The sequence below is a fragment of the Sturnus vulgaris genome, unplaced genomic scaffold, assembly GCF_052056855.1.
Source record: "Sturnus vulgaris isolate bStuVul1 unplaced genomic scaffold, bStuVul1.hap1 Scaffold_155, whole genome shotgun sequence".
Classification (NCBI taxonomy): domain Eukaryota; kingdom Metazoa; phylum Chordata; class Aves; order Passeriformes; family Sturnidae; genus Sturnus; species Sturnus vulgaris.
In genome coordinates this window covers 935407-957575 of record NW_028276072.1, presented here as the reverse complement: position 1 = coordinate 957575, position 22169 = coordinate 935407, and the positions used below count along the sequence as shown (strand labels likewise).

At 54.3% G+C, this 22169-nt stretch overlaps 2 protein-coding genes across 2 annotated transcripts in view; both read left to right on the top strand.

Annotated features, from left to right (window-relative positions):
• LOC148219314 (Fc receptor-like protein 4) overlaps window positions 1-2670 on the top strand; it is a 93231-nt gene extending 90561 nt beyond the window's left edge. Inside the window, exons 6-9 of the mRNA XM_088157722.1 lie at window positions 235-489; window positions 589-861; window positions 1304-1573; window positions 2633-2670. Coding sequence (XP_088013848.1) covers window positions 235-489; window positions 589-861; window positions 1304-1573; window positions 2633-2670 — 836 coding nt within the window. The remainder of the gene's footprint in view (window positions 1-234; window positions 490-588; window positions 862-1303; window positions 1574-2632) is intronic.
• An 840-nt stretch (window positions 2671-3510) lies between these two features.
• On the top strand, window positions 3511-20784 carry LOC148219313 (olfactory receptor 14C36-like). Its single transcript, XM_088157721.1, has 3 exons — window positions 3511-3569; window positions 14104-14192; window positions 19816-20784. The coding sequence occupies exons 1-3, from the start codon at window positions 3511-3513 to the stop codon at window positions 20769-20771; spliced, it is 1104 nt and encodes a 367-aa protein (XP_088013847.1). The 3' UTR covers window positions 20772-20784.
• Window positions 20785-22169: the final 1385 nt, after the last annotated feature.

Here is a 22169-nt window from a genome sequence, read left to right as displayed (position 1 = left end):
CCTGTCCCCTGCACACAGGGACATCCCAGTGCATCCCAGTGCATCCCAGTGCACCCCAGTGCACCCCAGTGTGGTGGGACTCCCGTGGTGACAGCTGTGCCACGGGGCTGCTCCTGGTGTCCCTGGGACCCTCCTGCGCAGTGGACACTCCAGCCAGATGTCCCCGGTGCCGTGGGCACCCACTTTGGACCTGTCTCGGGCTCCTCAGTGACACGGGACCCTCCTGTCCCACAGACCCGCTGGTGCTGCAGGTGCCAGCACGGGCGCTGCTGGAGGGGGACACGGTGACACTGCGCTGCCGGAGCTGGCAGGACAACCCTGCCACCAGGGTGCGATTTTACAAGGACGGGAAGGATCTAGGGGGGTCCCCCAGGGGCGCCAAGCTGTCCCTGCCCCCCCTGAAGCTGCACAACAGCGGCCGCTACCGCTGCGAGGGCTTGGTGGCCTCAGGAATGACACTGTCACCACCGGTGACAGTGACAGTGCACGGTGAGCACTCCCACGGCTGGAACTCCGATATCCTGACACCCCCAAAGCCACTTCTCAGTGCAATCAGAGTCACAGTCGCCACCCCCATCTCCTTCCCAGAGCTCGTGCCGGTGCTGAAGGGTCCCCCCGAGCTCACCGAGGGGTCCCCCCTCAATCTCAGCTGCCTCAGCACCCCCAGCCCCCTGCGGCCCCGAGCCCCCCTCCTGTACAGCTTTTACCGGGACGGGCAGATGCTGCAGGGCCCGCAGGGCTCCCCGCAGCTCCTGGTGCCCGCCGTGGGGGTCTCCCACTCGGGGAATTACAGGTGCGAGGTGCTCTCCGAGGGGGGGGCCGTGCGGAAGAGCAGCGCCCGGCTCGGCGTCACGGTGCGCAGTGAGTGCGGGGATGGGCACGGGGAGCCCCCACCGCCCTCCCAGATCTCCCATCCCTGCTCAATCCTCTGCGAGCCCCCCCTCCTTCCCAGCTCTCTCCCTGGGTCCCCCCATTGCCCATTGCATCCCTCCCAGATCCCCTTACCCATCCCTGGGTTCCTCTCTCCCTCTCTGAGGCCCTTCAATTGTCCACAGGTCCCTCCATCCCTGTCTGGGTCCCTAAACCGTTCCCTGTGGCTCCCTTCAACCCTCTCCATGTGTCCCCTCGCTGAATCTCCCATCCTTCCACCCCTTTCCAAGCCTCACTCCGTCTCTGTGCCCCCTTCTTCCTCACTGGGATCCCCCCAGCCCTCTCTGATCCTCCCTCTCCATGAGTCCCTCACTGCTCCCTGCTGTCCCCCACTCGTCCCATGTCCCCAGTCGCTCCTGTGTCCTCCCCACAGGGGTCCCGCTCTCTGGTGTGTCCCTGTCGGTGCAGCCCCCCGGGGGACAGGTGGCACTGGGGGACCACCTGGTGCTGAGCTGCGCAGTGGCCATGGGGACAGGTCCCCTGTCCTTCTCCTGGTTCCGGGAGGGTTCGCAGGCACCACTGGGCACCGGTCCCCGCCTGGAGCTGCGGCACGTTGGGGACAATGACAGCGGCCACTACAAGTGCCGGGCCAGCAACAGGGACAGCGTGGCTGAGAGCCCCACTCTGAACGTCACTGTCGTGGGTGAGTGGAACCCTTGGGCCGGGGGTGGCCCCACCCACAGCATCCCCAATTCCACACATCCCAAATTCCACCTCATCCCCCCCACACCAGCCCCAGCCCAGCTCACAGTGCCAGCCCTGGTGTCACAGACCAGCGAACAGGGACCCTCTGGCTCCAGGGATCCCCACCCAGGACATCCAAGCCCTGCATCCCTAAGCCCAGCTGTCACATTCCCCACTGCACATCATGTCACATTCACCCTACTGAGCGTGACCCTCCCAGGGCACTGAGACCCTTGGCATTGGGGTGATGCCCCCGTTGATGTTCCTCATGGCACCCATCACATCCCACCCACGCCATTCTGTGCCCCCCACCAGGTGACAGCCATCCCCACCCTTGGACACGGCATCCCTCATCCCACCTTCCCCTCACCCTCATCTCATCTTCATCCCCCACTCCTCATCCATCACATGCTCTCCTCCCACACCTCATGATGACCCCCAGCACCATGGGGTCACCGTCCTGGGTGAAGGAGACCCTCTGTATCCAGGAGTCACCATGCAGACTCCCTCATCCCCCCTCACCAGGTGCCAGAACCTGTCCCCGGCCTCAGCCCTGTTTGTGTCCCCGCAGTGCCCGTGGCCAATGCCACCATCGCCCCTGGTCCCCCAGCACTCCAGGTGCATGCAGGTGACTCTGTGACCCTGAACTGCTCGGTGCAGGTGGGCTCAGGCCCTGTCACCTTCACCTGGCTGCACGATGGGCAGGAGGTGGCCCGGGGTCCCCTCCTGGATCTTGGGGACATCGATGTGGGACATTCAGGCACCTACCAGTGCATGGCCACCAACCAGCTGGGACAGGACGGGCACCGCGTGTTCCAGGCACTCAGCCCAGAGCTGGCCCTGGAGGTGACACCACAGGGAACCACTGGACACTGGAACAGAGGTGGGATCACACGGGGTCACTGGGATTGCAGGACCCCTGGAGTGACAGGTGACCCCGATTTGTCCCTTCTGTCCCCAGCAGTGGCCGCAGGCATTGGCGGGTCCCTCCTCTTCCTGGTCCTCCTCCTGGGTGTAGCTGTGCGCTGGCATCGGTGGAACAACATGGGTGGGTGACAATGGGGACCATGGGGACCCTGGGGAGCTGGGGGACCACCTGCCTGTTGGGGTGATGGGGTGGCACCCAGAGCCTCTGACTTGGCAATGATGGCTCAGGACCTTTGGTCAGGGTCCTGAAGGATTTGGGGTGGTGTTGGAGGGACTTGCAGGGATTTTGGGGGTTCTTTCAGTGATCCTGGGGGAATGTGGAGGCTACCCCATACCTGGCAGGCTTGAGCTTCAGGGGGCTCTGGGGGTCCAGAGAACAGAGCAGGGGTTCTGGAGGGCATCAGGGATGCTCAGGGGTCCTGGAGGATATTGAGGGTGTAGTCGGATTTCAGGATTGCTGAGAAGGGTCAGGACCCTGGGGACCCCACAGTTATCCCTCCCCTCTTTCCTTTGCAGCTGCCAGGAAGCAGCAGGAAAGGTGAGTAGGGGGCTCAAACCACACTCTCGTCTTTGACCCCAACCCCCAAGACGTCCCATTCCCTCCCACACATCCCCTTGATTCCCTCAGGGCGCCCCCGGAGCCCCTGGCCCTCCCAGAGGAGGGGGAGGTGCTGTACACCCACGTCATGATCACCAAGCAGACGGGGGGTGAGTCCGGGCTGGGGCACATGCAGAGGGACACGTCACCCATGAGTGTCCCCCCGCCCAGATGCCACAGCCCGTGTCTCTTGCAGCGTCCCCCCGTCCCACCACACTCCAGGATCCCCAGGTGACCTATGTGGAGCTGCCAGCAACCCATGGGCGACTGCGGGAATGAGGGGACATCTACAGGAGTGCGCTGTGACACTCGGGGCATGGCTGGGCACTGGGGGGCTCTGGGGGCACTGGGGGCACTGGGGGACCTCACCCATGGGCAGCCACACATGTGTGTCCCCTGCACTGTTCCCGTGGGTGCCCAACATTCACGGGTAGGTGGGCACAAGTGTGAGGCAGCACAGGGCATCCAGAGCTCCACATGACCCCAGAACCCACAAGGATTTCCCCACCCCCCCTCCCACTATCACCAGTGGCTCCCCATTCCACATCCAAGTGCCCCCAGTACCCTCAGAGACTTCTCCATTCCCTCCAAACTGTGCTGCCAGTACCCCCAAGGGCTCCCTCTTTCCCCTCCCAGTGCCTCTCCATTGCTCCCAGTGGATCCAGGTGGTTCCCATTCTCTCTCCCAGTACCCCTGTACTCCCAGTGCCTCTGCAATGCCCCTCTCAGCACTCCCAGGACACCCACGGCTCGACATCTCTCCTCCCAGTGCCACGCGAACACAGGACTCATTTCCCTCTTACTGGCACCAAAATGCAGCTTTTTGGTTCAACTGCCAGAGATGGTGTTTCTTTGTTCAGCTCTGTTGGGCTTTAGGAATGGGATTCTCCCATTTTGGGCTGCCACTCAAAACCAGTGCTATGGATTCCCTTCTGCCCTGTCTCAAACCCCTCCTGTGCTGTGTTCCCCACATGATGATGTCCCAAAGGGCCTGGGGGGATTCTGGACCCTCCCCCTTTTCCAGAGCAGTCAGGATCAGGCCATGGCACAGGGTGGGGTGTCAGGGATAGGAAAAGTTTGATGTCTCAAAATATTTTGGAACACCTGTGTGTGGCAAGGCTGGGTCAGGCCTTGCTTTTGGTGGCACAGGGCCCCGTGTGTCATTCAGTCTGTCAGCCATAGCACACTGGGGACAGTGTGACGCTCTGCCAAACCCAGCTCCTGATTACCTGAGGGACCAGGAGTCCTACCTTGGCAGAGGGCCCTTGGTGGCCCAAGGGCTTAAAAAGCAGAGCAAGAGGTGGCCAAGAGTCTGAGTTTGTCTGCTCTTGAAGTGCCTGCCCCATTCACGCTGGAACCCAGGAGTTGGAAACTGTCATGATTTAAAAGAGAAACACCTGCCATAGAAAGCAGGAACTCTCCTGGATTGGAAAGAGGACCTATGCCTCCAAATTTTTTTAAGTGTGAAGTTTATGGGGCTTCCAGGCAAAAATGTAGGAAAATGAATAACAGTTCATTGCTAGGAAAGTTCTAGAACAGAACAGAACAAACAGCAACACAAGAAAAGAAATTTCCAACCCGCTCAGGGCAGTTTGTTCATCTTTGTGCAGTTATGACCACGGCCAGCAGGGGGCGCTGCAGGGAGCACTCCCGGCCAGCAGGAGGCGCTGCAGGGAGCACTCCCGGCCAGCAGGAGGCGCTGCAGGGAGCGCTCACAGCCAGCAGGGGGCGCTGCAGGGAGCGCTCACGGCCAGCAGGGGGCATTGCAGGGAGCGATCACAGCCAGCAGGGGGCGCTGCAGGGAGCACTCACAGCCAGCAGGGGGCGCTGCAGGGAGCGATCACAGCCAGCAGGGGGCGCTGCAGGGAGCACTCACGGCCAGCAGGGGGCGCTGCAGGGAGCGATCACAGCCAGCAGGGAGCGCTGCAGGGAGCGATCACAGCCAGCAGGGGGCGCTGCAGGGAGCACTCACAGCCAGCAGGGGGCGCCCCGGTGCCGCTCGAACCCCTCAGGGGCCATGGCGGCCTCGTCGGGAGGGACGAGAGGAAATCGCTCCTTTTGCAAACTCAGGGGCACCAATCGGTCCCGGCACCATCCCCGGCAGTGCCCGGGCAGGACAGACGAAGGCAGCAGCTTGGCTCCTAGTGCCCAGTGGTAGCGTAGCAGTGTCCCGGGGCCAGGCACACACCCTGCTAAACTCCTGCGATTGCTCTCCCTGATGCCGAACAGAAAGAAGGCAGCACCAACCCCAGGCAGGTCTCAGGTGCTCAACAGCACCTCTCCTGGCTTTACACCACACTTCCTGAAAACCCTCAGCCTTTCACTCCCTTTTTCTCCTGCAGCCCAGGCACAGCATCTTTGGAAATGTTGAATTCCCCTGCGATGTTGAGGAAAGCAGGTGCTCCTTGCTGACAGTGCCAGGCCTCCTCAGGGGGCTCCAGCCACGGGGGGGAGGAGGAGGAGAAGGAGGAGGAGTCTGAGAGCAGAACCGCACACCCGAGGGCTCTGCAGCTTCAGTTGCAGCTCCAGGGACAGCCAGGGATAGGAGCAGTGGCTTCAGAGGGATAAATGTGGTAAAACTGGAGCTGCTTGGGCCAATGCCCCTGATCTGCTCTGGGTGCTCCAGACCCTTAAGGAGATGCTGAAATTACCACCAGGGTTCCCAAAATTCAGCTGTGCTGCTAAACCATCCCTGTGCACAAACACACAGCGCTGCTGCCTCTCCCTGGGATTTTGGGATACTATGGCGGCATTGGACATATTTTGGGGGTCAGATGCCCCCAGCTCTGCCCACAAGGAGATTTTGTGGCTGCCCGGAAGGTTTCCTGGAGCTTCTCACCTTCGCCCCTGCACAGGGATGGGCATTGGCCAGCCCTGCTCTGGCCAGCCCCAGGTGGCAGCCAGGACCTGAGGCTCCCCCTGCCCCCTTGGCTTTGATTCTCGCAGCTCTCGAGCTGCTGCAAAGGTGAGAATTCTGTGGGGGAAAAAGGCGTGGCTGTGGTTTGCTCAGCCCTGCAAGAAGCACAAAACCCGGTGTGAGCCCCAGCAGTGGCTCTGCCAGGGCCTTTGATGGTTTTCAGAGCAGGGCTGGCTGGAAACCCCCCCTGCGGGGGCAGCTGCGAGGGAACCAGTCCGGAAATGCAGCAATTGATCATTTGGTCCCTGTGCCCAAGGGACTGAGAGAGCCCCAAAACTGCTGCAAATCCCACAAGGATCTGCTCAACCTGACCGGGACCCTCCTCGGTCTGAGCTGAGCAGGCAGAGCTGAACAAACCAAAACCATTTCTCCCAGTTTAATCCTAAAGCTGCATTTTGTGCCCAAGGAGAGGGACAAGGGTCCTGTGCCCCCTGGCACTGGGGGAGGGAATGGGGAGCCCCTGGAGATACTGGGAGCACTGGGAGCACTGGAACCTGGAGCTCTGTGCAGCCCCAGATGGGACCCACCACTCGTGGCCACCTCCTGGTCAGGGTGGGCACCCATGGGAGCCTGGGGGGTGCCAAAGGGGGGGTGCCCTAGGAAAGGAACCCCCAGTGCCCCCAGTGTCACAGCACGTTCTCGTAGATGTCACCGGGGTCCTGCTGTCGTCCTTGGGGTCCCAGCAGCTCTGTGTGGGTCACCTGGGGGATGTGCTGGGCAGGGACCTGAGAGAGACTCCAGGGTTGGAGACCTGGGTGGGGGTGACACCCGTGGGTGACGTGCCCATGTACCCCCCCATACTCTCCCCCTACCCACTCAGTGCCCACAGCATGGGGGTCCATCACTGCCCCCTCCTCCAGGGGGTCCTATGGGGATAACTGGGGTTCTGGGTGGCGTCTGGGGCAGGGGGGAAAAGGGGAGTCCTGGCCAGAGCCTCCCACTCACCTGTCCTGGGGCTTCCTGGCAGCTGCAAGGACAAGGGGAGGGAGTGACCATGGGGACCCCGGGACCCCTGACCCTTCCTGGGACCTTGGCAGCTCCAACAACCCATGGGATACAAAAATTCCCACTGCACCCCCGATTCCCACTGCACCCCTGATTGCCCCTGGACACTCCAATCACCCCTGAATCCCTCAGAACTTCTGCACCACCACAGTGCCCCCATTGCCCCCCGTGCCCCCGACCCTCTGAGCAACAAAACTCCAAGCCTGGCAGGTAGGGGCACCTCTCAAACTCCCCCAGGACCCCAGAAAGATCCCCCAACATCCCTGCATGACCCTCCAAGAGTTCCCTGAACCCTCCAGGATCTCCCAGTGCCACATCAATATTCCTGAAATCCCATCCATGGATGCCACTGGAGTCCAACCAAGACCCTCCAAATTCTCCCCACAGCTCTCAGTACCCCCAGCCGAGGTCACTGTGGGCTCAGTCTCCCCCAGCCCAGGGGCCCTGGGTGCTGCCCAATCTCTGCCCCCACTATGGGGCCTTCCCATCACTCCAGTGCCTCCCACTTCCCCGAGGGTCACAACTTTTGTTGTAGAATGTCACAGATGTCACTGGGTTCCCACGGTTGCCCATGTAGCCCAAGCAGCTCCACGTAGGTCACCTGAGGATCCTCCACCATGGGGGCTCCGTGGGAATAAGGGGATGTGTGGAAGAGGATGGGAGGTCCTGGAGATTTGGGGAAAACACAAATCATGGTCAAAGCCTGCAGTCACCTTTCCTGGTGTTTCCTGGCATCTGCAAAGGAAAAATGGAGGGGTGACTTTGATTCCCCATCCACCTCTGGGAATCCTGAACCTCCACCAGACCCTCAATTCCCTCCAGGTCCCCCCAGTATCCCTGATGCCCCCTAGAAACCCTGAACGACCCCAATTCCCCAACACACTGAGCCCCTAGGTCGCCAGGCTTGGCAGGGAGGGGCACCCTCTGAATTCCCCAAAAAGTCCTGATAGGATCCCCTGTTAGGTCCCTGCACGACCCTTCAGCACCTCCCTGTAGCTGTGGAAAGGGGTTTTAACTCTTTAAGTGCAGCAGAAATAAGATGCACAGCTACATGGTCGTCTTTCATGATAGAAAGAAAGAGACAAGTTTCTTCAGAAACACACTTGGTTTTATAGCATGACTCGCAATTCCAAGAGTAGAGAAAAGGTGATTGGTTTAGAGAGAAGACGCCCCATTCCCAGGTCATGTACCACAACAGGTGTTCTATCTTGTTTTTAATTCCTTTTTATTTTGACCAAATTATCACCCTGGGAATAATTCTCCCTTGCGTTGAGCTGGACCAGCTTATTGGCTGGGAACAGAGCTGAGAAGCTGCAGCCTGGAATATTTTTCAGGCTGTAATTTTCTTGATTTCTCAATATGTGTCCCTACATGATTCCATGAGACTCCACAGTGTCACAATGGCCCCTCCATTCCATGGAGCCCCACAGTGTCACTATGGTATCCTTGGTTCTTCAATGTAAGGATGCCCTCTTGGTTCCCTGGAGCTCAGTGTCACTCTTGTGCCCTTGATTCCATGAGTCCCTGCAGTACCACAATGGTCCTTTGGTTCCACGTGGCCTCAAAGTGTCATCATGGCCTCCTTGGTTCCATTAGGCCCTGCTGTGTCACAATGACATCCTTGGTTTCATGATGTCAAGTACTGTAACAAAATTCTCCTTGTTTCCATGGTGTCAGAATGGCCCCTTTGTCCCACAGAGCCTCACACTGTCACTGTGGTCCCCTTGATTCCATGAGGCCCTGCCATGCTACAATGGCCCCAATGGCTACAATGGTCTACAGGGAGACTCTCTACAACCACCTGAACAGAGGGTGTAGTGAGATGAGGGTCTGTTTCCTCTCCCAGGCAACCACTGACACAAAGAGAGTCTGAAGTCTGAAGATGAGCCATGGATAGGATATGTTTGACATCAGGAAAAAAATTCTTCACTAAAAGAGTGATTGGACACTGGAATCTCCTGCCCAGGGAAGTGGTGGAGTCACTACCCATGGAGGCATTTAAAAAAAGACTGGACGTGGCACTCAGAGCCATGGTTTAGTTGGTGAGGTGATGTTAGGTCATAGGTTGGACTTGATTATCTCACAGGTCCTTTCCAACCTCGCTCATTCTGGGGTTCTGTTTCATAGCTGTCTCCATTGTTCCATGAGGGCCTGCAATGTCATAATAGGCCTTTGGTTCCATGAGTCCCCACAGTGTAACAATGGACCCTTGGTTCCATGAGGGTCCTCAGTGTCACAATGGTCTCCTTGGATCCTCAGTGTCACAATGGCCCCTTGGTCACAATGAACTTCAGGTTCCATGAGCTTTCATACTCTCAGCAACAGTTCTGCAATGTCACCAGGGACCCCCTTGTTCCACGAGGTTCTGTAGTACAACATGGTCACCTGGGTTCTGTGAGGTTCTGCAGTGTCACAATGAACTCCTTGGTTCTGGGGGGCCCTGCAGTGTCACAATGCACCCATGGTTGCAGGAGGTTCCACAGTGTCACCATGGCCTCCTTGGATCTGCAGTAGAACAATGGACCATTGGTTCCATGTGGCCCCACAGTGTCACAATTGCTCTTTGGCTCGTTAAGGCTTTTCTCTGTCACAATGGACTTTTGGTTCCATGAGGTTTCTCAGTGCCACAATGGTCTCCTTGGACCTGCAGTGTCACAAGGGACCATAGGTTCCATGTGGCCCCACTCTTTCAAAATGGATTTTGGTTCCATGAGCTCCCACAGTGTCAAAAGGCCCCTTTGTTCCTTGAGGTTCCATAGTGTCACAGTTGACACCTTGGTTCTGTGAGGACCCTCTGTCACCAAATCTCCAAAATATCAAAATAAGACTCCTTAAAACTAATTTGGTGTAGAAGAGGGCATCATTTCATTCAGGCCTCAGGTCCAATGTTAGAGAACTCCTAACCTTAGATGGACATGTGATTCTACAAGTGTGTTGCTTATAGTCAGTCACTACATGTGTATTACAATTTACCTATTTAGATAAAACCCACCCTGTAGCTGTGGAAAGGGGTTTTAACCCTTTAAGTGCAGCAGAAATAAGATGCACAGCTACATGGTCATCTTTCATGACAGGAAGAAAGAGACAAGTTTATTCAGAAACACACTTGGTTTTATAGCATGACTCGCAATTCCAAGAGTAGAGAAAAGGTGATTGGTTCAGAGAGAAGACACCCCATTGCCAGGGCCTGGTCAGGCACCACAACAGGTGTTCTATCTTGTTATTAATTCCTTTTTATTTTGACTAAATTATCACCCTGGGAGTAATTCTCCCTAGCCTTGAGCTTATTGGCTGGGAACAGAGCTGAGAAGCTGCAGCCTGGAATATTTTTCAGGCTGTAATTTTCTTACTTTCTCAGTATGTGTCCCACACCACCCCAAGTTCCAAGGTTCAGTCTTTGTTTTTTCTATCACTGCACCCTTGAGCCAGATGTCTTCTTCTTCTCTTCCAATCATCCTTGCTGACAAATCAGCCTCTGCATGCCTTGTTCCTATGCCAAAAGTTCACAGGCACGGTAAAACTTGATTGAACCCTTTTGGTATGAAGCTCAAACTCTGTGTGTGCAGGCAGAGGCAAGCAGGAGGCAGAGCTGTCAGCAAAGGAAGGGGCCAGCGAGGTGGGGCAGCCGGGGGATGACGACAGCCTGCAGGGACAGAGGCGCAGGGCATGGACACCGTAGGACAGCCTGGGCTGCAGAGGGCACAGGGATGGGCAGCAGCTGAAAGGCCCTGACACAGCCAACTCCTGCAGCACTTGGGCCATGCAGGCTGGCCCTGGGCCTGAGGCCAGCAGGGGACAAGTGAGCCTTGCTGTGCTGGGGCCTCATTGCCTCCTTGTCCCTGCTCAGCAGCCTGGCAGGGGCCGCCCCATGGTGCTGCCCTTGGCATTGCACATGGCCAGAGCCCAGTGGGCCGGGAAGAGCCCTGAGCAATGAGGGAGGGACAGGATCTGCCTTGCCAGGGGCTGGGGCTCAGCCCTTGGCCCTTTGCATTCCTGAAACACATCCAGGTTTGCTCAGCACCAGAGACAACTTTCCTTTGTTTGTCCCCACCTGTCATCACTGCCTCCAGTGTTCTGCTCTAACTGGAACCTGGGGACACTTTCTCACTCCTATCCCTCATTGGGACCCATTAAAGTTAAAGAAACTTCGGAGTTTGAGTCTGACCTTGAGTTCTTGAGAAGTTTTCTTTCAGCTCCCTCTCAGAGACTCATGTCCAGGGACACAGCTTTGTTGGAAAATCCCATCTCTACAGAGATGGGGCAACTGAGACGGGTTTTAAAAAGATTTTATTCCATTATCAGTCTCATTGAAGGGTGAAACATAAAAGATGTAAATCTCTATGCCATTCTATTCTTAGCCAATTTATTTGCTGTTTACAATATTTTATGTTTTTCAGCCTATCAGCTTTTGCCGCACAGTGGTGCTAATAATCCTAACACCAATCACCTAGTGCTTTACTCCACGTAGCCTTGCCACAATGCATCTTTCACACTTCTAATTCTCAAAAATATCTGATCCTTTTGCAAGGCCATTGTTTGAAACTTGTTTCTGGTTCAATCTCTCTCTCAGCAATGTCTTCTCTATTCCAGGGCCATTCTGAGTCAGCACACCTTATCTCAGAGTTTGCATCCAGATCTACAAGACTGTGTGAGCTTTCAGTCAGGCTTTGAGAATCCTTTACAAATCCATTTCTCACAAGTATCAATCACAGAGTGCTGCAATGATCTCTGCCCTGAAGAGAACATTAATAAAATACTGTCTTGAAAATTGGAATGGATATTTATTAGAAGGTCTTTGTCATATTTCTCCCAAACTGGAGTTAAAAAACTTCCAAATGAACTCGATCAGATGAGAGGGAAATCAAGACAGAAACGTTGTTTTATAGGAAACCTCTGAAGAATTCAGTCAGAATCGAATCCCAAAGTTTCTGACACAATCATGTGTCTCGCTGAGGGCTGTGACTGAGAACGTGCCCCCAGGTTCCAGTGTGAGCAGGAAATTGGAGGCAGAGATGACAGGTGGTGTGGGAAATGCAGGCACAGAGAGCTCTCAGGGCCTTGTGCATACAGGCTCAGAGACTGAGATGGATACAAGCTTTGACCTAAGACCTTGGAGAAATCTTGGGCAATCTGAGCATGAAAAGTAAAATAGATATAAAACAAGAATATAAGTTTTTATTTTAAGTAGAAATATATTTTAAGCAAACAGAAATATGCATTATGAAAGCAAAGCAGTTTGTTAAGTAAGATAGTAAAAGATTTTCAAGTTTAGCAATAGAATCTGTTATAAAGTTAATTAGAAGTTTAAGGTATATTAGTGTAGGTTGGTGAAGTGTTATAGGATTGGTTGAAAAATTACACCTTACTGCAAAGCTATGAGAAGGAAAGCAATTAATGATTGGTGTAAAAGGATGCTGGCAAACTTCACACAAGTATTTGATTGGCTAAAAATGAACATAAAGCATTGTAACTAAGAATGAGGTGGCTTCTGATATTATGGTGTTGGATGTAACACCTTTAATGTCTCACCCTTCTATGAGACTGACACCATGAGGCCATAAACCATCTTTTACAACGTCTCTCAGTTGCCCCATCTCTTGTAATGTCAATCTCCCAAAACACAATTTTTTGACATCAGACATGACTAATGAAATCACTAGGGACTTATGGACACCAGGTGTATCCCATTAAAGTCAATATGGATTTAGGGACACCTGGTTTATCCATTAAAATCAATGGGATTTTGAGGAAATTTGGCCCTAAAATAGGGAAATGTGAGTAAATTTGGAGGAAATCTTGGGCTGAATTCTGGGAATTTCAGCTCCAGGATCGCAGTGCCCATGCTGTGGATATCCTGGATGAATTCCTGGAGGCCAATCCCGAATCCCTGATCTTTCACCTGCTGTCCATGCTGGATCTGTGCCTCCAGTTAAGCCCAAAAATGTCCATTTTCAACCCGAAATCTGGAGATTCCAAGCCCAAAATTGGGATTTTTTGCGCCAAAAATTTTGGGACATCAGCTCTGCCCACTGAAGTCAAAGGGGATTTAGGGACACCAGGTCTACCCACTGATAGGGTTTGATTGGGAAGAGTTACTGTTTAAACTGGGAGCACTGGAAAGGGCTAAGGGGGAACACTGGGGTGACTGGGAGCACAAGCAAAAGTGGGGCCACTGGGAGGGATTTGTAGAGATAAATGGAGATAAACAGGACTCCAGGTCTAACCCATTGAAGTCAATAGGAATTTAGAAACAGCAGGTCTACCCTTTAAAGGCAATGGGGTTTAGGGGCAGCAGGTCTACCCAATCAAAGCAATGAGGATGTTTGAGACACTCGTTTTGGGGTTTTTGGTGATCCAGGTGTCCAAGGAGTACCCAGGTGTATCCAGGTGGTTTCTGGGGGTATCCAGGTGATTTTTGGGCAGTATCCAGGTGTACCCAGATAATCTTTGGAGATATCCAGGTCATTTTCGGGGCACCCAAGTGCCCTGACTCACCCTGACAGGTCAGGTGAAGATGATGGCCAACATCCTCCCAGTCGACGTGGACACAGATGACCCTTGGCAGTTGTGGGGCTGTCGGGGGGCACCCCAACATTCAGAGGGTACCCCAAACCTCCAGGTGAGGACATCAGGGGTAGGAGGGAGCCCTGAGTTACCTCGGAAGAGGATGCAGGGTGGGTACAGCCAGGTGCTTTGGTCCATGGGGTTGGTGAAGATGGTATTCTGCAGCAGCTCCAGCTCTGGGGTGGGCAAAGGAGGCACCCCAAAATCTCAGGGGGACAGCAGGGGAAACCTCAATATCTCAGTGGGGGCACCCAGGTATCCAGGAGTTCAGGTCTACCCACTGAAGTCAAAGGGGATTTAGGAGCACCAGGTCTACACATTCAACCCGACAGAACCCACCAGCTCCCACTTTAGGTGATGGAGGGGCTGGAAAATTTTGGGGATCCTGCAAAATTGGAGGAGTTTTTTTGAGGAATCCCTCACCTTCCTTCAGCCTTCCAGGGGGCAGTGCCCTTGCCATAGTTCCTGGTGGGCTTCAGGAGCCCCAGGCAGTGTTGCCAGGCCGAGAACTTGGAGAAGTTGCAGCTCAGCAAGGCCCTGGTGAAGGCCAGCTCAGCCTTGAGGTCCTGCCTGGCTGCAAGTGCCCACCAGTGTTCCCAGGTGGGGACTTGGAAGGTACCAGTATAAACCAGTAAGCACTTGGAGCCACTCCTGAGCCCCTGAGCCCATGGCAGCAGCTCCCAGTATAAAAGTAAGCCCACCACAACCTGAAGTCACTCCCAGTAGGTCCCAGGTCCCATCCCAGTATAAATCAGTAAGGCCAGCATCCCCAGAAGTTGCTCCATGTGGAGTGCCAAGCATCCCCAAGCTCCATCCCAGTATAACCCAGTACACCCCAGTATAACCCAGTAAAATCCAGAATATCTCACCATAACCCAGTATAAACCACTACAACCCAGTCACCCCCAGGAACACATCCCAGTATAACCCAGTGGCCCCCAGCACCTCATCCCAGTATAAACCAGTATAACCCAGTATAACTCACAGTCAGCCACCAGGTCCTCCCAGCCAGCAGGGGGCACTCACACACCCCTGCTCCCTTTCCCAGTAGAACCCAGTACAAATTATTAACACCTCAGCACCTCATCCCAATGCAAACCAGTATAACCAAGTAACCCCCAGCACACTATGGCAGTATAACCCAGTATAAACCAGTAACATCCGAGCACCCCATCCCAGTACAAATCACTATAACCCAGTACAGCCAATACACACAGTGCTAGGTCCTCCCGGACACTCAGACACCCTCTCCCAGTATAACCCAGTATAACCCAATACAACCCAGTAAACCCAGCCCCGTCCCAGCACCCGCTGGACCCCATCCCAGTACAAATCAGTACAAACCAGTACAAACCATCCAGCCCACTCACAGTTTCAGGGGTCGGCCAGCAGGAGGTGCTCACACAGTGCCAGGTCCTCCCGGCCAGCAGGGGGCGCTGCAGTGTCCATTGTGACCCTACAGAACCAAGGAAACCCCTGTGACACTGCGGGGCCCCACGGAACCAAGAGTCCATTGTGAGACACCTGGGCCACGTGGAGCCAAGGAACCATTGTGACACTGGGGAAACTCATGGCACCAAGGGGCCACTGTGACATTGTGGGGCCTCATGGAACCTGTGAGCCATTGTGATACTGCACGGCCTTGTGGAACCAAGGAGACCACGGTGACACTGTGGGGCCCATGGAACCAAGAGTCCTTTGTGACACTCTGGAACTACAGAGACCATTGCTGAGAGTATGGAACCTCGAGGAACCAACAGTCCATGTGACAGTACAGAACCTCACAGAACCAAGACTGCATGGTGGCACAGCAAGGCCTCGTAGAACCAAAGAGTCCAAAGGTCTAAAACAGTTCTTGCTCGGTTCTGCCTTGGGAAAGGGGAACTTCAATGGTGGAAGCTTGGGCTGGCACACACTAATCAAAGGTGTCTGCTTTCAATGAGGAAATTCAGGACTTTTAGATAAAAAAAAAAAAAAGGAAAACCATCTCTTTTCCTGAATGTTGCCAATTCTCCAAATTAAGCAGATTCCAGGTGAGTGAGGACAGACAAGATGGAGTTGGGGAACATGAAGCAAGGTTGTCCACACTGGGTCAGACCTCAAGGCACAGCTTCTGTGAGCAGGCCAGACCTCCTGAGGAGAGACCTTGTATCAACATCAACCACAGAATGCTGCAATCGCATCTGCTCTAAAGAGAATAGCAATGAAATACACCCTTCAAAATAGGAATGGGTATTTCTTAGAATCTCTTGGAAATATTTCTCCACAACTGGAGTTGAAAATATTCCTAATAAATGGCACCAGACCAGAGGGAAATCAAGGCAGAGCCATGGTTTGTCAGGATGAGCTTGATCTCAGTCAGCCCCGTGTTGCATTTGGTGCTGAGCCCTTGAACATCAGGGCCTGAGAGGAGATTGCACAAACCTTTCCAGGAGTCAAAGTCAGAAGAAAAACTCAAAGTGTCTTGAGGCATTAATGGGTCCCACTGAGGTTCATCCCCAACACAGGCTCCTCATGGACTCCTTGGAGGAGAGAACTGGACACCAGGATTGCCCAAAAACCTCTCAGACACTCAGAGAGGAAAGGAAAATCCAAAGTACCTTTAAAACCTTGAGTATCTCAAAGTATTAATGAGCCCCAGTGAGTGTGAATACAAAGCTCTCAAGGGACTAATTAAAGTAGATAATTGGGGGCATCATTGCATAAACTACTAAAAGAGTTGGTGTCAAAAGGGAACCTCCAAGTACCATAAAAAAACTGAGTACCTTAAAGCATTAATGAGCCCCACTGAGTATCATTACTGACAAAGGTTCTCAAGGGACTAATTAAAGCAAATAATTAGAGGCCATGATTGCACAAAGGTCTCAGAGACTCCAAGGCAAAAGCAAAACCCAAAGTCCTGTGAAAAACCTGCAGTCCCTGGGAGCATGAAGGAGCCCCCAGGGCCATTCCTGACCAAGGCTCCCCAGGGACTCGTCCCAGCAGATCCCTGAGGCCACTGGGATGTGGGGGGATGCTGAGGGCAGGACAAGGGGTGACAGTGGCCAGCCTTGCTGGGGCTGTGCCAGGAGGCCTCAGTGGCTCAGGACAAGGTGTGTCCTCAGAGCCCTTGGTGGCACAGACCCTGCTGTGCCCCAGGGCACCAAGACTTGGCTTCTCTTTGTTCTCACCTGTCATCTCTGCCTCCAATTTCCTGCTCTAACTGGTATCTGGGGACACTTTCTCAGTTGTGTCCCTTAGTGGGACCCATTAAAACTTTAAGAACTTTGCAGTTTGATTGTGACTTGGAGTTCTAGAGAGGTTTCTTCAGCTGTCTCTCAGGGACTGTTCAGGGCCTCAGCACAAACCCCGAGAGGCTCATTAAAGTCCTTGTGCTGTGTCTGTGCTGCTGAGCTGGGCTGGGCTCCTGGCACAGAGGCAGCTCCTGGCAAAGGCAGTGCTGCAGAGAGACAGCTCTGCCCAGGAGCAGCTCCTGTGCACAGCCCACAGCTTTTAGAACCTTCCAGGAGGACTCTCAGGGCTGCTGCAGTGCAGGGGATGTGGCCCTAAGGCAGGGCTGGGTTTCCCTGCTGCAGCACCCGAGGCACAGTCCCAGGCAGCTCCTGTGTCCAGGCTCTGCTGCAGGGCTGAGCAGCCGGGGCTGCAGCCAGGGGTGCCCAGGGCTGTGGTGCAGAGCAGGGTCCTGCAGCCCAGGGCGCTGTGCTGGGGCAGGGACTCTGCTGCCTGCCAGGGACAGCTCTCAGCCAGCCCTGGGAGCTGCTCCCAGCACTGGGGAGAAGCTGAGGGGGCAAGGAGAGACCCTGAGCAGGGCAGGTGCTGCTGCTGAGAGGGGCTGTGTGGGGCAGGGCTGCTCCCAGCTCCAGACCAGCCTGGGCACAGCTCCGGAGGACACTTCCCAAAAGAGGGTAAGCCTGGGACTGGTGCAAAGATCAGAGGTTTTCTTGAGAGTATTTTCAATTTCTTCTTTGGAGAAGGATGAAAAAGTTGGGGTGATGACAAAAATATTTTTGCTTTTTGTACATTTTTCGTATATTCATAGCTCTGAAAACTACTGTTATGTAGTTCTAAAATTATAATCCTTAATGGACACTATTAAACTCTTAATTAACGCTATTAAACTACTATTATATACTTATATACTATAATCCTTAATTAATTCTAGTACATTTCCTAACCTTTCTCTTAGATTTTAGAATAATAAGCTGACCTTCTAAATACATTCCAGAAATACTGTATAGTCTTATTATCAGGAGGACGACCAACAAGAACAATTTTTTTTCTAATCAGAATGTGAGCAGTCATAACAAAATTGGGGCAACGAAGCCTTGGATCTTTTCCAATGGGTTCACCCAAGGGTGTGTAACATGGGAAACTGAATGCCCTATTGGATATTCCTGTTAAATATCCTAATTAATCAACCTTAATAAGGTGTTAAAATCGGGGCTAGGTGTGCCCCATCCACACTGGAACACCTGGAAGGTTCTGATAAAAGTCTGTTTTTTACTTTACTGTTCTAACACAGTTTCAAGGGTTTTTTTCACCTTTGATTATAGACAACAGTGGGATGAGAGAAGTGGAACAGGAATTGTAATCACAGCATCACAGAACATTCTGAGTTGAAAGGGACACCCAGGATCATCAAAGTAATATCTGAACATTTACAGAGACTCCAGATCTGTAACTTTGGGGGGTCAATGTCTCTGCTGGGAGCCTCCCAAAGGGCCTTCAGCCACACCTCAGCTCTGGACAGCACCAGCATCACCTTTGCAGGGCCCAGCAGGGCTCTCCTGAGTTGCCCTTGCCCACCTGCAGACAGAGCCTGCCCAGGCAGGGCCCTGCAGACAGGCAGGTTTCTGTAGGGCCAGGTGAGTGCACAGAGGGTGGGATAGGCTCTGTGAGCCTGGCAGGGACAAGGCAGCTCTCAGGAGGGAAATGTCCAGGCCCAGGGGGATGCTCAGGGAAGGAGAGGGGGCTGAACAGAGCGATGCTGGGGGCAGGAGGGCACTGTTGGTGTGTGGGAGGTGCCGTGCACAGCTGGGCACAGGAACACTGTCCTGAGTGCCCGGCTGTCTCTGCCCTGCCCTCCCAGGCACAGCACCACAACATCTTCTCTTGTTTCTGCACTCCTCTGATATTGTCATTGTTATCTGCTGCTCTCAGGGAGCCTCTGGGGTTTGCAGCAGCTGAGCCAGGCACTGCCCTTGGGAATCCTGCCAGGCTGGGGTGTCCATGGGAATGGAGTGTCCATGGGAATGGGGTGTCCAAGCTTCCCTGGGACCTGTGGGGCTGAGGGCAAAGCAATCCATGGCAAAGGGGAATGAGCTGAACCCCCTCCCATCATGGACACACCCGGGGGTCTCCTTGCTGTGTCCTTTCAAGCTCTGAGCTGCCCTCCTGGGTGCAAATCTGTGCCAGAGCCTCTCGGAGTTCCCTGAATGTCCCTCGGGGAAGTGCAGAGATGCCACAGCTGAGGAAATGCTGTTGGGTTTGCCAAGGGAGCCGTGAGTGTCCTTGGCAGAAGGGGGTGCTGAGACCTTGCTCAGAGACCTTTAGAGAGGGTGAGACATTCAGGGATCCCTCTGCTCTGGGCAGGGTCTGGTTTATCCCAGAGTGACACGGGAGTGTGATTGTGCTCTGATTGCAGCCAAAGGTGCAAAGCCAGGGCCGTTGGGAACAAGCCCATCCAGTCCCCCACCTTGCCCTGACCAGGATTACCTTGCCCAGGGAATCCTTTGCCTCTCACATCCCTTAGTGGCAAACTGTGAGTGCAGCAGAAATGCTGGGATTTCTGATCTCAGAGAACCAGGAATGATGTGTGGGAAGGAAAATAATTCCTAAAACCAACACTTGCCATCCTTTAGACTTGTGAGTGCAGAAGCTACCAAGTCTTTCTCCATAAAGAGGGATTCCACAGACAAATCCTGAATATCCAGCCTTCTCTCTGTGCCACACAGCCACAAACCCAGGAGAGCAGGGCAGGGATGGCTCCTTGAGAGTCCCTAGGCACAGACCAGGCTGCTCCTGGCACACTCAGACAGCACAACTGGAGCTCAGTCAGGGACCTGGGTGGAGGTTTTCCCAGAGCAGGAACAAGGGTGGGTGAGTCACAGTGGGACAGTCTACAGGGAATGGCCCAGGTTTGGCTCAAAGCAGCCTCTGCTGACTTGTCACTGTCCTTTATCCATGAACAGATCCCCATTGCCAGAGACAGCAATTGTCCAACAGCAGCTCCATCAGCCACTTCCTCCTGCTGCCATTGGCAGACACGCGGCAGCTGCAGCTCCTGCACTTCTGCCTCTTCCTGGCCATCTCCCTGGCTGCCCTCCTGGCCAACGGCCTCATCATCAGCGCCGTAGCCTGCGGCCACCACCTGCACACCCCCATGTTCTTCTTCCTGCTCAACCTGGCCCTCATTGACCTGGGCTCCATCTGCACCACTGTCCCCAAAGCCATGCACAATTCCCTCTGGGACACCAGACACATCTCCTATGCAGGATGTGCTGCTCAGGTGTTTTTCTTTGTGTTCTTCATGTCAGCAGAGTATTCCCTCCTGACCATCATGTGCTACGACCGCTACGTGTCCATCTGCAAACCCCTGCACTACGGGACCCTCCTGGGCAGCAGAGCTTGTGCCCACATGGCAGCAGCTGCCTGGGCCAGTGCCCTTCTCTATTCACTGCTGCACACAGCCAATACATTTTCCCTGCCCCTGTGCCGGGGCAATGCCCTGGGCCAGTTCTTTTGTGAAATCCCACACATCCTCAAGCTCTCCTGCTTAAATTCCTATCTCAGGGAACTTGGGCTTCTTATGGGTAGTGCTTTTCTGTTCTTTGGCTGTTTTGTGTTCATTGTTTTCTCCTATGTGCAGATCTTCAGGGCCGTGCTGAGGATCCCCTCAGAGCAGGGACGGCACAAAGCCTTTTCCACCTGCCTCCCTCACCTGGCTGTGGTCTCTCTGCTTATCAGCACCTCATTTTTAACCTACCTTAAGCCACTTTCCATGTCTTCTCCATCCCTGGATCTGTCTCTATCAGTTCTATACTCAGTCGTGCCTGCAGCCCTGAATCCTCTCATCTACAGCCTGAGAAACCAGGAGCTCAAGGCTGCAGTGTGGACAATAATAACTAGATGGTTTCGGAAACATTAAACTGCTGACCAATTTCTGCAAATCACTTGTAATAAAAGTAATCTTTGATACTTCTTGATGGTGTAGTTGTGGGGTTATTTTTCTTTTGATTCAATTTTATCATATTGTCCACAAGAAAACCCATTGTTTGTTCCATTTCTCATTTTAATTCTCCCCATCTTTGCAGTGGCTACAGAGTGCGCCATAGAGGAGATGTGCTGTGGTGGCTTTAAATGAAATAAAGGATCTTCCAGCAAAGATTTCCTCAGAGATGCCCCATTTGTTCCCTTCTCTGTGTGCAGAGCTGGGGCAGATCAGTGCTGGCACAGCAGCTGTGCCCAGCAGCAGCAGCAGCACTTGGTGTTGCCAGTGCTGCTCCCGTGCCACTGCCCCGCTGCCCTCCTGGCCCTCGTGTTGCTGCAGGGCCTGAGTGCTCTGGGGGCCGGGCACAGCCCTGGGGGTGGCAGTGCCGGGGCTGCAGCAGGGACAGACCATGGGCACTGCTGGGGCAGCACTGACGCCTCAGGGCAGGGCCTGGGGGCTCCAGGCTCCTTGGCCAGGCTCTCTCCACAACACTTGGCCGGGCCAATGCTGAGCAGAGAAAAGCCCCGGGAGCAGCCCCAGGCTGGTGCTCTGCAAGCTCCCTGCAAGGGGGACACCCTGGCAAGGAGCAGCAGAGCAGGGGCTGCTCCATCCCCACTGCACTGGACACCCCAGGGCAGCGTCCCAGAGCGTCCTCATGCACCTGCCAACAACATCCCCTCTCTGCAGCCCTGGCCTCTCCCCCAGCTCACACAGGAGCCGCATCCTTGCAGGCACACACACGGCAGCACTGGCTCAGGAGCCCCTGTTTGCATTGCACACAGCAGGCTCAGCACCCCCATGGTGCTGCTGTGGGGACATGGAGCTGAGAGAGCACAAATGCCATCAGCCCCTGGGGCCAGCAAGGGCTGGGGGACATCAGGGAAACCACTCAGCTTTGTTGTGTCCTCTGAAGTCAGCCAGAAAGTTTGTTCCCATGAGCTGTGAGTTTCCTATCCCACTGCAGATGTTGCTACTTAGTCACGGCTGCCTGACAGCCACTCCAAAACTGCCCTAAGCATTTCTTTTGCTTCACCTTTTCTTTCTTTACTCTTTCCTGCTCCAGGCTTTTTCTTCTTCTTGCTCATCTGCATGGCCTTACTTGCAAACAGCCCATCCCTGTTTCCCCTCTCCTCTCTGGTCCCACTCCCCATTTCAGTTCCTGAGCTGGCACCATGGGAACGTCCCTTTGGGAGCAAGATCATCCTCCAAGTGCTGCAGGAAAGCACTGGGCCCAGTGCTCCACGGGCTGATGAGAGGCAGCCCTCACCATTCCAAAGCCTGCCAGACCTGTCAGGCAGCCCACGGAAAGCAAAATCAGCCAGATCTGTTCCATGT